Source organism: Peromyscus eremicus, chromosome 14, assembly GCF_949786415.1.
Source record: "Peromyscus eremicus chromosome 14, PerEre_H2_v1, whole genome shotgun sequence".
NCBI lineage: Eukaryota > Metazoa > Chordata > Mammalia > Rodentia > Cricetidae > Peromyscus > Peromyscus eremicus.
Window position 1 is genome coordinate 69,254,569 of NC_081430.1, and position 17,245 is coordinate 69,271,813.

The 17,245-nt window shown below is 43.7% G+C and overlaps 1 protein-coding gene and 1 long non-coding RNA gene across 2 annotated transcripts in view; one reads left to right on the top strand and one right to left on the bottom strand.

Moving 5' to 3' along the window:
• Positions 1-222: 222 nt before the first annotated feature.
• Kiaa0586 (KIAA0586 ortholog) overlaps positions 223-17,245 on the top strand; it is a 109,021-nt gene continuing 91,998 nt past the window's right edge. Inside the window, exons 1-5 of the mRNA XM_059279149.1 lie at positions 223-568; positions 2,360-2,433; positions 5,409-5,478; positions 7,043-7,112; positions 16,170-16,344. Coding sequence (XP_059135132.1) covers positions 370-568; positions 2,360-2,433; positions 5,409-5,478; positions 7,043-7,112; positions 16,170-16,344 — 588 coding nt within the window. The 5' untranslated portion in view covers positions 223-369. The remainder of the gene's footprint in view (positions 569-2,359; positions 2,434-5,408; positions 5,479-7,042; positions 7,113-16,169; positions 16,345-17,245) is intronic.
• LOC131923918 (uncharacterized) lies at positions 3,559-8,006 on the bottom strand. Its single transcript, XR_009382754.1, has 2 exons — positions 7,824-8,006; positions 3,559-5,442 (listed from the first exon to the last, which is right to left on the bottom strand). It is a non-coding gene; the product is annotated as an uncharacterized LOC131923918 (long non-coding RNA).

Here is a 17,245-nt window from a genome sequence, read left to right on the forward strand (position 1 = left end):
CCTTCGCTCTTGGGCACGATTCCTTTCAGATTTATTGCCCCGGTGCCATGAACAGACTCGGGGGGTGGGGGTGGGGGAGACTCACAGGCACCCGAGACATCCCAGTCGTGTTTGGTCCTGGATTAAACGTCAACAGTGAAATGTACAGCTTTGTGGATATTTTGTCTTGATTTTTTTTTTTTTTTTACGTTAAGGACTGCTTTCTGATCATTTTTTTTTTTTTTTTAAATTCCGGTATTCCTTATCAAATCCACCTCTACCCTTGGCTTCTTTTCCAAAGAGGTGAAACTGAAGTCTGAACCCAGAAGACACAGTCCCTCTGTTAAGAACCGCGCGGGACCTGTTTTTTTTTTTTTTGTGACTAACCATATGAAAAACTTTGAGTTCAGCCTGGAAAGGGGGAGAAGGGTTAAAATGCCAGCGAGGAGACTGCGAGAGGTCGTTTCCCCAAACCAAAGGGATAACTCGGCTGTGGTGGGGGACGAGCTGCCCCGTGTTCCTCCAGCACTGTCTGCAAATAAACGTCTTGCTGTTGGCGTGAGGACTAGCTCAAACGGAACTTCATGTGGTAAGTGATTCCAAATGTTGCAGTTTCCCACCCTGTTTATGTTTTTGTAAAACGTTAGTCTTTATTTTCAACTCTAGTTTGGGATGTGGGAGCCCCCAAGTTTAAAGGAGTCCGTGTTTACATTCTCAAGTGTAAGCTACAAATCTGGTTTGTACGGACGTTTGAAGAGTCACTTGGTTCCCCGGGGAAATGGCCAGCCAGTCTGCAGAACGTTTCAGCGTGTAGAATGAATGAAAGCTGACTATTTCCCGTTGTGCTTCTTGGTGTGGTCCCGGCGTCTTGTTCTTGTTCACACCCATGATGGATACAGTGAGCTTGTATAATCTGCTTAATATTTACCAAATGTTCTCCCTTCTAGTGCCATCCAATCTGGCATAGGAGAAATGCATAACTTAGTCTTTGGTGGCCTCTGTATTTACAACTCACGTGCCCTGTTTAGAGCTGTGAAGTGGCACTGATTATCTTAAGGCTCATATTCATGAATGTGTGCGCAAGAACAGCAGTATGCTTGTTGCTTTTTGGAGGTATGCTATAGCAGGCCTTCTGTTAGATCAGGCGTTTATATCTATCTGCTGGTTTTTGTTTGTATTTGAGACAGAGTTTCCCTGTAGAGTCCTGGCTTGGAACTCACTGTGTAGACTAGGCTGGCTTGGAACTCACAGAATTCTGCCTCCTGGTGGCTGGGATTCAAGGCATGCACTACCATGCCTGTCTATATACGGGTTTGTACTGGTGAATCATGTCTTTTTTCCACATTGAATAAATACCTTTTAGAATTTTCAGAAAAAAAAAAATATTTTTTCAAATGTGTGTATGTGAGTTGAGGTGCCCCTGGAGGCCAGAGTAGTTGGATCTACCTAGAGCTAGATTGACAGGTGATTGATTGTGAGCTATCTGTTGGAGGTACCAGACTGCAGTCTTCTGCAAGAGCAGCAAGTACTCTAACCTGCTTTGCCGTCTCTCCAGCCCCTGAAAAAAAATCCTTTTAAAATGTCCTATTTTAGGGCTGGAGAGATGGCTTAGAGGTTAAGAGCACTGGCTGTTCTTCCAGAGGTCTTGAGTTCAATTCCCAGCACCCACATGGTGGCTCACAACCATCAATAATGAGATCTGGTGCCCTCTTCTGGCCTGCAGGCCTACACGCAGGCAGAGCATTGTATACATAATAAATAAATAAATCTTTTTTTTTTTTTTTTTAAAAGTCCTATTTTAGCCATGTGGTGGTGGCTCACACCTTGAATCCCAGCACTCGAGAAGCAGAGGCAGGCGGATCTTTGTGAGGCCAGCCTGGTCCACATATCAAGTTCTAGGACAGGCTCCAAAGCTACACAGAGAAACCCTGTCTCAAAACAACAACAACAACAACAACAAAAATCCTATTTTATTTTATTGAGAGAGGATCTCACTATATAGCTCTGGTTGGTCTGAAATTCACTCTGTATACCAGGCTAGCATCAAACTTAAAGAAATTCACCGTTGAGTACACAGCATGTCTGCTGATAAAACATTTTAGATCTCACCCACTTAATTGCTTTGACTGATCATTATTTTCCTAAACATCAGCCATAAAGTCTTCCATTGGAATATATCTAAATATATTCTCAGTTTCTTTTACAGGAAAGTGTCTTCACATTTGGTTTTCAAGTTAATACGGAGGTCTCAGTTCTTGTATCATGTCTATTCAGTTGCTGAAGGTCAGGTTTTGATTTAATAGCCACTCAGATTGGACCTGTGACTCAGTGCTAGAACTTACCATGAGAGAGGCCCTCACTGATTTCTTTGTTTTCTTAGGTTCGTTGGATTTAACTTCTGCTAGAAAACATCACCAGCTTCTGTCAGAAAATCCTCCTGTAGCTGATAAAAGTGTAAGTAAAAGAATTCTAAGTCGTATTAAAACCTCAGTATTATCAAGTTCTTAAAGCTATGTTTTGTTAACAACATGTTTTGTTTTATTTAGGTACTTCAGATGAAGAGGAATGTTTTGTTTTTCAGTTGTTCATTTTATTTTTATCATATTTTTTATCTGTTTATTTTGTGTACATGTAGGCATGTGGGCATGCACAGGCCATTTTTGTGTGTCAGAGAACAACTTTCTGCTGCAGGCCACAGGAATATATCTTAAGAACTCAGCTGGTTATGGCAAAGTCACTACCTGGAGGAATCAGGGAATTCCTCCAGAGGAAGCCAAATCCCAAGGAGTTTGGTGTTACTTGGCTTGTTATATATCAGCTATCTTCTGTTATGAAAATCATGTGTGCCTTCATAGTTTTGCCAATTGACCTTTCCCTTAAAAGGGCTAACAGTGTGGACTGATCACTCTCTGGACATACACATTCCAGGTATTTGGAGAACAGCATCAGGAAAGGCTTTCTCTGGAATCAGATTATCTCCCTTAGCCACTTTCAAGGACTAACAGGAGACACTGCCCAGGTGGGCACCCAACTTTCGAGGACTAACAGTGATAACAGCCCACATGAAAGTCTCCTGATTTAAGGTAAATTTCACAAGGAGACACCACCTAGGTCAGGTGGACGTTAAGTAATAGCTTTACACAATTCAGCTCGGACCCTCCTTTCTTACAGCCTTACTAACTTTATAGACCTCTAACTCCTTACCTAACCACTTCTAGGAATATTTAGATAACCTTCTGCGCTAACAGCTATGCTCAGCCAGAACCCCAGTTCAAGCCTCCCTGTAATTATCATCATTGGCCAGGTCCATCCCCAGGTGGAGGAAAGTACCTTATCAGAGATACCTCCGTACTTTCTAAGAACAGACTTAAGCATCCAGGCTACCCATTTGAGAAGGCCTGGCGGATGTGCCAATTAAGCTTTACTTCCTGCTTTCCCAAACCTTACCTCTAGTTCCAGATCTCCCTTTAACTATCACCAAAGGCATCTAGCTGTACACAGGTTGCCTAGCGACTGAGCACACTTTCCCCCACCACGCAGAAAAATGGCTTATAGCTTGGACAGATAGGAGCCACAGGAAAAAAGAAGACAGTTTTATTTTCTCCCATTGACCTAGCAACTTATAGTTTCTTAACAATTTCTACTAATCACGTTTAAGACTATAGTTGAGCACTATAGAAGAGGTAAATCCCTCTTCTTAGATATTACCGGAATTTAGCCTTTAGGTAATTCATTTCCCCATTTGTCACTTCCCTTAGGGGTTGCAAATGATAATTAATGGTTATTGCCTCTCATTGTGATTCTTATCACCCCTCCGTTTGACCCTGGAAGCCTGGCTTTATATACCAGGACTTCCAGGGCACAAGAGAAGGAGAAGAGAAAAGAGAATGGAAGAACTAGATGGGTAAGAACTTGAGAGGAACAAACTGAGATGGGGAAGAACTAGACTGAAGGGCTAGAAGAGAGTACTAGAGGAATGAGATGGAAGATGAGGAAGAGCCAGATGGGGAAGCCCTAGCAGGGTAAAAACAAGGTGAAAAGGACCTAGATGAGGCAGAATTAAGATGAGAGAATTAAGATAGAACTTAAGAGGGATCAATAGATAAGTATAGAGAGAAATCAGGCAAGAAAGGAGGTAGGCACGAGAACAGAACTGAAGCTGTGTATATGTGGATGTTAGGCCAGAGGAATTAAAGCAAGTGGACTATAGAGCTCGGTGTGCTGAGATTCTATTTCCTGAAAATAGTCCTCGCCGTTAGTAGTTCTCTCTCCTGAGTCCCTGGGATGTGTAATATTAAGACTGGTCCCTCTAATATACAAGAACTTTCACGAGTCTATTCTCTCCTATCTAGTTGGAGTCATCGGACTTGGCAGCAAGTGCCTTCCCCTGTTAAGCCATCTTACTAGCTCAAGAAATGTTCTATGACTATGACTTGAAGAGTGTGGGGTGTTAAATATGTCTACTGTATTGTTAGTCTTACTGGTGTTTAGAAAATGAACACCTGTCATCATTATAACCTTTTTAAAATAAGCTTTTTCCACTCTCGTGTGTGTGCGTGTATGGAGGGGTAAGGGGTGTGTGTACATGTTATGGCTCGAGGTTGCTGTTGGGAAGCATCCTCCACTGTCCTTCCACCTTAGTTCATTGAGTCAGAGTCTCTCAGTCCCAGAGCTCACTGACCACCTGCCTCTGGGGATCCCCGTCTCGGCCTTCCGGGGCTGGAGTTACAGGCAGACTGCTACATTCTCCCAGCATTTACTTTGGTTCTGGGATCCACACGCTGGTTCTCTTGCTTGTGAGGCGAGTGCTTTATCTCCTGAGCCGTCTCCACAGCTCTCTTTGTTTTCTTTTGCTTTAGCAGCTAAAAGGAAGGTGAAGAGCAACATGGAATCGATCTAGTGCCTCAAGAGTTCAAGTGTGTCAGCACTGGATAGTCTTAGAGACGAGTTCTAGGATTGTGCGTAAGAGCAGATAGCTATTGAGCGGTAGATGTACCCTACGTAGCGGAACTCTCTAAGAGCGCATGAGCTCAGTGACCCTGAAAGCTGTGGCTAGTTTACAGTGCTGTACTGTGAAATGACCTTGCCCTCCTCCTCCAGCTGACCATCCTTGACCCAGATTAGCACATGAAGCTGAAGTGGCTGAGGTGGAGTCATCTCATCACATGTGGATTTGAACCAGAACTGTGTTCCGATTCTGTTTCCTCGTTCACTTTCTCATTCACCATGCCGATACCGATTTGCTCATTCATTGAGAAGTCTTTGAGTGGCTTGAGAACACTTGTGAACCCTGTAGTGTTGGGAATGAGATAAAGAAGATGTGCAGGCCTGCCTCCCTAGATCCCAGTAGTCACATGGCTGCCAAAGGGACTTCATTACTGGTCATTGTACAGCTCATTCGGTCTTCCTCTTTTCTTTTCTGCCCAAAGGATTTTTCTAAAGATGCTGTAGTTCCAAGGCTACCTTTGAGTAAAACAGAAGAGAACAGCACACAAAAAGGTAAGTTAATACAGTTTTTACAACTGAATTGAGATGTGCTGAAATTTTTTTTTCAGTTTTGAATGCATAGTTCTGTGACCTTAAGTACATTCATATTGTTGTACGGCCATCCCTGTCTTTCCTCTCTGGGAATTTTCTCATGTCCCCTCCCGAGCTCTGTGCCCCTGAAGTCCTCAGTCTTGCCTCTCAGTTTGATCCCTCACATGCCTCTTTAAGTGGCATCGTGCAGTGTTTAACCTTGGTGCCTGGCTCACTTGAGCCTGTCCATGGTGGAGTTTGTGTCAGGATTTTCCTTTTTGAAAATTGAATCTAATTTATTTCTTTTGTGTGTTTGGGTATTTTGCCTGCCTGTATGTCTGTACACAATACTCATGCAGTGCCCAAAAGGCCAGAGGAGGGGTCAGATTACCTGATTTTGTTCTTCCTTTAGAGGTAGAACAAATTCTAATTTTGTCTCCGCTCATTTTTATTTTTATATAATTTTCTCATATTTAGGATCTTGGTTGTTACATTATTGCTTAGTCATTTAAACTGTTCCTTACCTTTTAAAACGTGATAAATCCAGGGGTGGAGAGATGACTCAGTGGGTGAGAACATTGGCTGCTCTTCCAAAGCACCCTGGTTCAGTTCCCAGCACCCACATGACAGTACACAACTGTCTGTAACTCCAATTCCAGAGTATCCGACACCCTTACACAGACATACATATAGGCAAAACACCAATGCACATAAAATAAAATCATTAAAATGATAAATTCTATTACCAAATCACTATACATTCTTCTACTTTAAGATGTTGTGGTTTTTTTGTGTATATATGTGTGCATGCATACATGTTCGTGTCTGTAGGTCTATGTGTACTTGTATAGGGTTGTGTGTGTGTGTGTTTGCATGAATGGAGGCTAGAATTGATATCAGGTGTCTCACTTACTCTCTCCCTGTAATCTGTTAAGACATGGTCTTTTATGAGCCTGGAATTCACTACTCAGCTCATCTGGCTGGTCAGGGAGCATCCTTTCTCTGCTGTCTAGCACTGGGATTGGAGATGCACACTGCTCTGTTTGGCTTTTTATGTTGGTACTAGGGTTGAGATCCAGGTCCTCATGCTTGTGTGACAAGCAGTTGGCTAATGGAGCCATCTCCTCAGTCTTTTAATTGTTTTGTTTTAGAGACACGGTTTTGCCGCATAGTCCTGGCTGGCCTAGAACTTGCTATGGTAGACCAGGCTAGCCTCAAACTTGCAGGAAACTTCATGCCTCTGCATCCTAAGTGGTAGATATGAGTGTCAAATTACAGGTCCAAATTCATTCATTATTTCTTTTTTTCTTTCTTTCTTTCTCCTCTTCTCTTCTCTTCTCTTCTCTTCTCTTCTCTCTCTCTCCTTTCTCTTTCTTTCTCCTCTCTCTCTCTCTCTCCTTTCTTTCTTTCACAGTACCAGGGATCAAACCTGTGACCTCATACATACTAAGCGAGTGTTCTGCCACTGAACTGCATGCCTAGCCCTCAATCTTGACATTTTTTCTTCTTAGAATCTGAAATATATTTTTGTGTCTTGATTTTTCAGCAAATGACATCTTTATTTCGCAGTACACCATGGGACAGAAAGATGCTTTGCGAACTGTTCTAAAGCAAAAGTAAGTTTCGTTTACAGACACCCTCGTGATGTGCTACTTTGTCGGAGGGAAACTGCTTTAGCATATGTTGAGAGATGAATACACAGCGATTAAGAACCCAGCAATGTTCTAAGATGAACCATAGCAATGTCTAGGGCTGGGGATGTAGCTCAGTGGTACAGCAGCACTTGCCAACGTGCACGGTCTAGGAGTGTGAGTGTAGCTTAGTAACGGCAAGTTCTGGTAGAGCTCCCCCTCTGCCTTGTGTCCTGCTTTCTTGCTCACTCGAATAATTACAATAGCCCAGCATATCTCATGATGTACACAGACGCAGGCATGAGCGGCCAGAGCTGGACAGGAAAGAGCATTGCATTCAGTGGATTACCATACAGCTATGTAAACCACAGCATGCCTGATTATCAAGTCTCAGCTCCGTGTTCCGTACAGCAACTCAAAAGCAATCAGTTAAGGGAGAGATCAGCAGGCGGTGTGAAGACAGGTTTGTGGAAAAGGCAATGGCCGTATCACATCCAAAGAAAGTAGTGAGTTGGGTAGAAGGTTGAGAGTACAGAGAGAAAAGCTTGAAATTAGTTGTGGGCCCAGTGGTTTTGTGTCTTCAATGAGAAGAGCTTTGTGACTCCTCATAGATGTTTGGCAGAGTAAGAGCTGTATGATGTAAAGTGGGGCAGCTAGAAGAGCGGAATTGGGGGGGGGGGACGAAGACAAGCTAACCTCAGAAAGCTGAAGGCCCGTGGGAATATCTCTGGGAATTGGACCCTTAACTCTGTCCTTCACTAAATCCTTGGCTTTGGTCAAGTCAATCCCATTACTTCTGGACTTCAGTTTCATTACATAAAATGGAGAAATAAGGGTAGATGATCTTAGTAAGATTCCCCACCTTCCCAGTTCTGTCTAAGGCAGTTGTCATGTAATTGTGATGAAATAATTGAGGAAACTTGGTGACTCAGCTGGTTATGAGAAGGTCAGCAGATGGAGAAGCTGAAATAACGTCACACAGTTGAGGTGCACAGGGAACAGTTGTGAAGAGGGTCACAGAAGTAAGTACAGGAGCGCTGTGCTGTGCTCAGAAGTAAGCTGAGGGGACCGTGCTGTACGTAGGCCTGTTCCTGCTGACACCACTCAGACTCAGAGATTCCCAGGTTTTGTCGTGTCCTTGAACCAGTTTGTCTGGGTCTAAATAGAGAGTGCGGTGGAGCAGCTTAAAAAAATGAAGTCAGATGTATATCTGGGATTGTGTATCTGTGTTTGCTGTGTTCTTGTTTTGTGGTAAGGGGGACTGAACTCAAGGCCTTGGGCAGGCTAGGATCTCCCAATGAGCTGTTATCCCCATGGTGCCGTACTCCTTTGTGATGCATACTGCCTAAGGGTATGTTTGGTGCCCGTTAAATAAACCAGGTGACATTTATTGAAGAGGCTAGGATTCAGAAAACTCAGAACTTTTAATAATCCTTCTTGGGACTTTGTGGTAAGTAAGTAAGCCAGCAAAGAAAGAGTTACCGTGTAAACCAGACGGATCATATGCATCACAGAAGCAGGGTAGATTGGTGGTTGTCACAAGTTGGTTGTTAGGGAAATGGGAGATAATTACCAAAGTGGACCTTTGTATGCCGCATGACAACCAATATTAATATTAATTGTTAATTAATTAATATTAATTACTAAGAATTAATTACTAAGAGTATTTACTAAGCGAATATTAATTACTAAGAGTAGATCGGAAGTGTTACACCGGAGAATAGGTAGTTATGTAAGGTAATGGGTTTATTGATTAGCTTGATTGTGCTATTTTACGGTGTATACATGTATCAAAAAATCACATTATATACTGCACATACATAATTTTAATTTGTCAATCATACCTTAGTCAGTCTTTGAAAAATAGTAGTCTATCGTTACTGTTAAAATTTTTTGGGTTTCTGGCTTTTGTTTTTTAATTTTTTTTTTTTTAAACGATTTTTTTTTTAAAGATTTATTTATTATGTATACAGTATTCTGCCTGCATGTATGCCTGCAGGCCAGAAGAGGGCACCAGATCTCATTATAGATGGTTGTGAGCCACCATGTGGTTGCTGGGAATTCAACTCAGGACCTCTGGAAGAACAGCCAGTGCTCTTAACCGCTGAGCCATCTCTCCAGCCCCTGTTTTTTAATTTTTGAGGTCATATTTTAATGTCAACATTTCTCTACTCCCTTCAAATTCTCCATATACCCCTCCCCACTCTCCTTCAAATTCACAGTCTCTTTTTTCACCAGTTGTTACTGCGTGCATAGTTGTATTTGCGCGCACACACACACACACACACACACACAGACACACACAGACACATATTCCCAGATAAAAACCTGTGGAGTCCATATGTTACTTGACTGTGTGTTTCAGGGCTGACCGTTTGTCACTGGACAACCACTTGGTGAGAGCTCTTCCCTGGGAAGAGCCAGCTCTCCCTCTCCGGCTTTCCTCAGTTGCCTGTGGTTCTTTGTGTAGGGCTGAGGTCTCTTGGGCTTCTCCGAATGCAGTTTGGCATGGTCAGTGGTGTCGTCCTTGTTGAGCTCATGTCTGGTGGCCATGTTGGTGAGACCTTATGGGTGTGGCTTCTGTAGACACAGCATCCCAGCAAGTCCCTGCTCCCCTGGCTCTTAGGATCCCTCTACCCCTCCGCTTCGGTGTTCCCGGAGCCTTAGGTGAGAGGGTGTTTAGTAGTGACCCCACAGCTCTGCGCTTTGATTGGCTGTGGTTTTCTGAAGTGGGCTCCGTCCATTGCTAAGAAAAGTTTCCTGGATGACGGCGAAGACTACACTTCTCTGTGGGTATAAGGGCAAATGTTTCTAGATTACTGTCAGGGATTATGCGGGTTTAGTAAATTAGTGGTTGTCCGTTTTCCTCCGATAACTGTGGTTTCACCAGCACTGACTAGTTAGGTAGGTTTCCAGGCATGGTCTCCCTCTTGTTGAGCAAGTCTTAAGTGCTCTGGGACAGCTGTTGGTTACCAGCAGGATATACGCACCACTTACGGACCCGTAAGCTTATCTTGCCATGCTGGTTGTTGTGGTTCATGGGAGTCATAGCTGGGGGGGACTGTCGGTTGTCTTTCTCTTTTGGAAGCTGGCAGGGCCCCTTCTGGTCCCATGACAGCTAGTCCTCAGGGAGGAACCAATCAGGTCAGCTTCATCTTAGGGGCCTCTGGGCCTTGTTTTTGATGTACATGGTGTCTTCAGGGGCGGTAACCAAGGGCAACAGCCCTAGGCTGTATGTGTTGGAGTCTCTTAGACAGTCCTGACCAACAACTGAAGAGGGATTCTCATGTCTGGTATTGGGTGGTTGTTTTTTTAGTTGGTCTTTAGAGGGAGTGTTGTCAGCCCAAATAAAGTTCATTAAACCTGTGTATTGTATCTGTACACTGAAGTGCCTGCATTACAGTTTTTTAGGGTAGATAGTTAAAAGTATAATCCCTTGTGCCTTTTCAGCTATCCGTGCTGTTATTTCACCCTCCCTCCCCCTTCCCTCAGGAGCCTGCCTTTTTGTTTGCCCTGTCCGATGAGTTGTGTCCTGCTGTTCTCCTTCCCCTCTCCTCCTCCTCTCCTGTCTTTACCTTCCTCCCACTCCCCAGGGAGCCCATTTCCCGTCCTGGATTATCTGTGTTCTGCAACCCCTTTACTGCATTCCTGCCTTCTGTACTGAACCCCCATCTCTTCCTTAAGGAGTGCACCCCTTCTCCATTTCCCTGATCAGATTACTTGTGCTCTGCTATCCCCTCTCAGTTGCTCCCCAAACCACCTAGTGGAGCAATGGTCCTGTTTTCCTTTCCTGGTTTTTGTAGTTACTACTGACTATGTATTCACACCTGAAGATTCAGAGCTGGGCCTCCAATTAGAGAGAACATGCAACATTTGTCTTTCTGGGCCCAAGTTGCCTCACTCAATATGATCTTGTCTAGTTCCAGCCATTTACCTGCAGAGTTTATGATTTCATTTTCCTTTACCACTGAATAGTATTTTGTAATGTGTATATATATATATACACATATATATGTATATATATTATCATTTCCATTATCCATTCATCAGTTGTAGGGCATTTAGATTGCTTCCATATTGTGACTAGAACAGTAATTAACATGGCTGAGCAACTGTCCGTGGAGTAGAATGTTGAGTTCTTTGGACGTATACCAAGGAGTGGTATAGCTGGGTCATATGGTAGGTTTATTTTTAGCTCTTTCAGAGTTTTTCACACTGTTTTCGTAATGATGCACCAGTTTGCAGTCCCACCAACAGAGACTGAGCGTTTCCCCACATCGCTCCAGCATTTGCTGCTACTTGTTCCCTTGATCTCTGCCTCTCTCACTGGGGAAGGGGAAATCTCAAAGTTGTTCTGATTTGCTTTTCCCTAATTGCCAGGGATGATGAACACTTTTTCAGATATTTCTTAGCTCTTTTTTCTTTTTTCTTTTGAGTACTCTATTCAGATCCTAGGCTTGTGTTTTGAGTGCCTCATTTGTTTTTTTTGACTTGTTTGTTGAGTTCTTTGACTGTTCTGGAAATAATCTTCGTCAGTTGTGTTGCTGGCATTCTCTACACTTCCTCTTGGTCCTGTTGGTCGTTTCTTTCTTCTGTGCAGAAGCTTTTGAGTTTCATGAGGTCCCACTTGTCAGTTGTTGGCTCTAGTTCTTGGGCGGGCAAATGGAGTCCTGTTCAAGAAGTCCTTCCCTACACCTACATCATGTGCAGTACTGCCTACGTCTTCTGGTGGTTCCAGGGTTTCAGGTTTCACGGTTAGGTCTTTGATCCATTTGGAGTTCACTTTTGTGGAAGGTGATAGTAGTGGATCTAATTGCATTCTTCTGCATGTGAACATCCAGTTTTCCCAGCACCACTTGTTAAAGTTGGTTTCTTTTCTCCAGCTTAGGTTTTTGGCATATTGGTCAAATATAAAGTGACTGAAGTTATGTGTGCCCCTGTTTGGGTCTTCAGTTTTGTCCTGTTGTCTACCTGTCCTATTGGACCAATACCATATTGTTTTTATTATTATGCTTCTATAATTTATCTAAGATCTGGAATCTTAATCCCTCTAGCATCCCCCAAAGTCAGGATTGTTTTTGCTATCCTAGGTGTGTTGTATTTCCATGTGATAGTTTTTTTTTTTCTTTCTTTCTTTTTTTTTTTTTTTCTGAGACAGGGTTTCTCTGTGTAGTTTTGGTGCCTGTCCTGGATCTCACTCTGTAGACCAGGCTGGCCTCAAATTCACAGAGATCTGCCTGGCTTTGCCTCCCGAGTTCTGGGACTAAAGGCATGCACCACCATGTCTGGCTATATATATATATATATATATATATATATATATATATATATATATATATATATACACACACACACACATTATATATTGTATTTTGTGTTTTAGTAAAATGACTTTGTATCTCTTTCCACGGTCTCTGCTATGTTCACTTTTCTCTTCAGCCCTAAATAAAGCTTCCTGTATTTTCTGTAGGTTTCATTTGTTGGATATAATTTTTAGGCTGTTTATGTCCTGGAAAGTTTTTCTTTTCTTTCAATTATGGCAGACAGTTTAACTGAATATATTAGTCTAAGTTGGCTGTCAGTCTTTTAGCACTTGGAATGCATTGCTCCAGGCCATTCTGGCTTTCAAAATTCCCTTTGAGAAGTCAGCTGTTATTCTGATATGTTTTCCTTTGTATATGACTTATATTCTTTTCTCTTGCCCTTTTCAATACACTTCTTTGTTGTGGATGCTTAATGTTTTAACTGTGTGTAGCATGAATCTTAAAAGTTCTTATTAATAAAATCAAACCTGAGCCAGGTAATGGGGTGAACACTGGAAGGTCAGAGAGATAGAACAAGCCACAGCTATCTCACCTTGCCGGATCCTCAGCTGGTCTTGTCTCCTCAGACTGGAGGCCTCTGAGTCCTCATCCAGAATGGGTCTCAGCTGAATTGCTGCTCGAAAGCCTGAACGCTTAACCAGCCAAATGCTTAACCAGCCAAATGCTGCTAGTTTCTGGTCCTCACGCCTTATAAACCTTTCTGCTTTGTACCACCACTCCCTGGGATTAAAGGCTGCTTTCTGGGATTAAAGGTGTGAGTCACCATGCCTGGCTGTTTCCAATGCAGCCTTGAACTCACAGAGATCCAGAGGGATTTCTGTCTCTGGAATGCTAGGATTAAAGGCGTGAGTGCCACCATTTTCTAGCCTCTGTATCTAGTGGCTGTCTGTTCTCTGACCCCAGATAAGTTTATTAAGGTACACAGTATTTTGGGGAACACAATACCACCACAACTGTGTATACTTCTTGTAGTTGTATGGATGTGTCTTTCTGTCTGTCACTATTCAGTTTTGTGGAGGGACACCATGACCAAGGTAACTAAGGCCACACCTCCTAATCCTTCTAATCCTTTCAAATAGAGCCACTCCCTGGTGACTAAGCATTCAGATATATATGTATGAGCCTTCAAGGCCCATTCTTTTTTGTTTGTTTGTTGTTTTGGGATTTTGTTATTCCAGACAGGGTTTCTCTGTTTAACAGTCCTGGCTGTCCTGAAACTCACTCTGTAGACCAGGCTGGCCTCAAACTCAGGAAGATCCACCTGCCTCTGCCTCCTGAGTGCTGGGATTAAGGGCATGCGCCACCACTGCCTGGCTGTGCCTGCCATTCTTGTTCAGACCACCACACTTTCCTCACTTGGGGGAGGTTTTCTTCTGTGATCTGCTGCTGTTGATCTTGGTTTCTTCTTGTTCATCTGTACCTATAATTAGAAGCTTGGTGTTGTTCCTGGTCCCACATTTCCTGTGTGTTCTTTACCTGTGGATTTGTTTTTAACTGTTCATGTTCCTGTTTCTTTGGTCTGGGATCCTCTACTTTATGCTCAGGACCTGATATTCTTCTTTTTCTTGGTTCATTCTGCTTGTAAGGGTCTCCTTGAGTTTTCTGGTTGAGCCTTTGGGTTTTTCAGTTCCATTGTCATTTCCCAGTGAGTCCTTCAGTGTTCCTGTCTCCATTGAATTCTGTTTTCAAGTCCTGGGTTGTCTTGGTCATTCCCATCAGCCTTGTGTTTGTGATTATTCGCCTTAAGCTCTTTCTCCTCGATTCCACTGAGTTGTTTCTTTGTGTCTTCTTTAAACTCCTTGAATTTTTTGATGAAGTTTATGATTGCTCTCTTAAATCCTGTGTCCTGCTGTCATCTAGGTAGTTCACATGACAAGCTCTTCTACAGGACTGGTGGGTTTTGGAGAGAACTGACTTGGTCTTTCATATTGTTGGTATTCTTTCAATGAGATCTGGGCATGTGGACTTCCTTTAAGTTAGTCTTAAGTTTGCTATGGATAGAGCAGGCTGGGGGAGAAGGGAGAATGTGGGGATGGGTTGGGTCTAGAGGTTGGAAGTGACTTGGGTGGAATATAGTCCATTGGGCAGAGGGGTCTGGGCTGCTAAGTAATATGTTTCCTGTTCCAAGATGGGAGTGTGGAGGTCTGAGTGGAAAGGCTGGAGATGACTTGGTAGAGTCATATAGTCTGGTGAACGGATAGGGAGAATACTGGCCCAAGCCTGGAGCCCTTCGGCTGTGAAGGCAGGGAAGGTTAGGCTGATGACACACTGTTTGTTACACCCAGGCTAAATCTGATAGATTGTGGAAAGGGCTTGGATGTAAGGGTCAGTACCCACCATGCTAGACCATGGAGGAGGACAGGCATGGAGTGGGGTGTGGAGCTGGCACAAATGGTCCTGTGGGCGGATGCAGCTAGGACAGGTCCTAGTGGGAGCTTACTGTTGACTACGGTTCAGGGGAGGTGGTAGGACTAGGCTTGGATTTGGGATTTGGGGCCCTTTGGACGCCGAAGGTCACTGCTGCAAGATGCAGGTGGCCAGAGTAGTCTGGGGCACTGCTGTGGGACCTGGGCTAGATCTGGTGAGGTGTGGGTTTGTGTGTAGTATCACCAGAGTAGACCCTGGAGGAGGATGGGAGAAGTCTGAGTATGGAGTGGGGTGATAAGCACTGTTGGTCTTCTGTTTTGTTTTGTTTTTTATGTGCATGTGCTAGAGTTGGAAATCAGATGTCAACCCCAACTCCTACTTTTATAATTCTTCTGAAAGTATTTGGTGAACACAATGACCAATTCTTAGAAACAAATGCAGTTCTCCTTTCTGCGCCCCCCCCCCCCCAGGACAAAGTTTCTCTGTGTAGCTTTGGAACCTGTCCTGGATCTCGCTCTGTAGACCTGACTGGCCTCGAACTCAAAGGGATCTGCCTGCCTCTGCCTCCGGAGTGCTGGGACCCAAGGCGTGGACCACCCCGCCCGGCAATATTTATGCTTCTTAATTATCTGTCTTTATAATTGTGGCTATGAGGTTGTCATGTATAAATCATATTTTCAGAAATACTATTACTGCCTTCAAGGGATAACTTTTTATTTCTTTAATCCTTGGTGACCTAAACTTATAATGTTGATGAAATGACTTTAATAATCATTTTTAGAAAAAAATTATGTGTATGGGTGTTTTGCCTGTATTGTATGTCTGTATACTATGATGTGTATACCTCAGAGGCACCCTCAGAGGTTAGAGGGGGGTATCCATCCCTTGGAACTGTAGTTAGATGGTTTTGAGACACCATGTGGTGGTGCTAGGAATTGAATCTGGTTCTTCTGAAGAACTGCTGCGATATCTCACTATCCCCTGATCTTAAAAAAAAGAAAAAAAAATCAAGAAAATGGAGCTGGAGAGCTGGCTCAGCAGTTAAGAATGCTTGCTGCACTTGTGGAAGACTGAGTTTGGTTCATAGCACCCACATCAGACAACTCACAGTCTTCCACAGTGCAAGTTCTCGGGGTGTTGGATGCTTCAGGCTTTCAAAGGCACCTGACTCACATGTACACACACATCTTCTCTTACATACACACACTGCACATAACTACAAGGAAGATAAACATTTAAAAGAAAATCAAGAAAGCCACTTTTAGGAGATGACCAGGTCATGGCATGTAGGCATTTCTTCAAATGACTCAATGTAGATTACTGAAAAACTTCTATATCTTTGTATTTAAAGAGCTCAAAGCATGCCTGTTTTTAAGGAGGTGAAAGTACATCTTTTAGAAGACACAAGTACGGAAAAGAATACTGTTGCTCAGGAGAATGCGTCGTCACCCAATAGAATTGATTCCGCTACAACTGTGGCTGCAGCAACCGCCGCTGCCATCGCAACAGCAGCTCCCTTGATAAAGGTACTTCTTTCTCCCGGGCCCTGGACCCTGAGCTCAGAACTCACTCCGGAATGGTGCGTCTGACTGGAGACTGGGGGACGTTCGAGTTGTTCCCACTTTGGAAGGCTGTTCCTGTTTGTGGTTGTGAATTATTTCCAAGGCTGTGAAAATCTCCTCCTGTGAATGTGTTGGCTGGTGAAGCCAGGACTTTTTCTCTGTAGCAGTGGAAGTCCACGTTCTGGATGCTTATTCTCTGAGAATCAAGCCCAGGGTCCTTATGCGGTTCTCACACTGAGCTGTGCTGCTAGACCTGCTGTCCTGAATGAACCAGAGGATTGTGTGGGACCTTATCATATATGACTAGCCAGTCAGTCTGTGAGGGGAAACGAAGTAGGTCGTGCTGGGCATAAGGCTTTAGACTGAATGGACAGCAGAGTCAAGATGCAGGTTCAAAGCCGGTGGCCCACAGCCTTACGTTACAGAAGTATCGAAAGCTGTCCTGGGGTGTGTGTGTGTGTGTGTGTGTGTGTGTGTGTGTGTGTGTGTGTGAGTTCTGAGACAGTTTCACGGATCCCAGGCTGAGCTTTCATTTCAGACCCTCCTCCACCCTTCAAGTTCTGCATTACAGAGGTGCACCATCATGCTGGCTTGTGCAGTGCCAGTGATCGAACCCAAGGCTTCATGCATGTTAGGCAAGCACACTAACTGCGCTGCATCCCTACGTTGTTCTTTTTTGAGACGGGATCCTCCTATCTGGACTTGAACTGGAGATCCTTCTGTGATTGCGGGACTGTGCATCCCACAGCCTGGGTCTGGAACCCTGAGTAGGGATGGAAAAGAGTGAAGAAAGGACAGACACACAGACACATAGAAAAACTGGGGGTCAGGAACGTGTGTGTTCTGATGGAGCCACACGTACCTC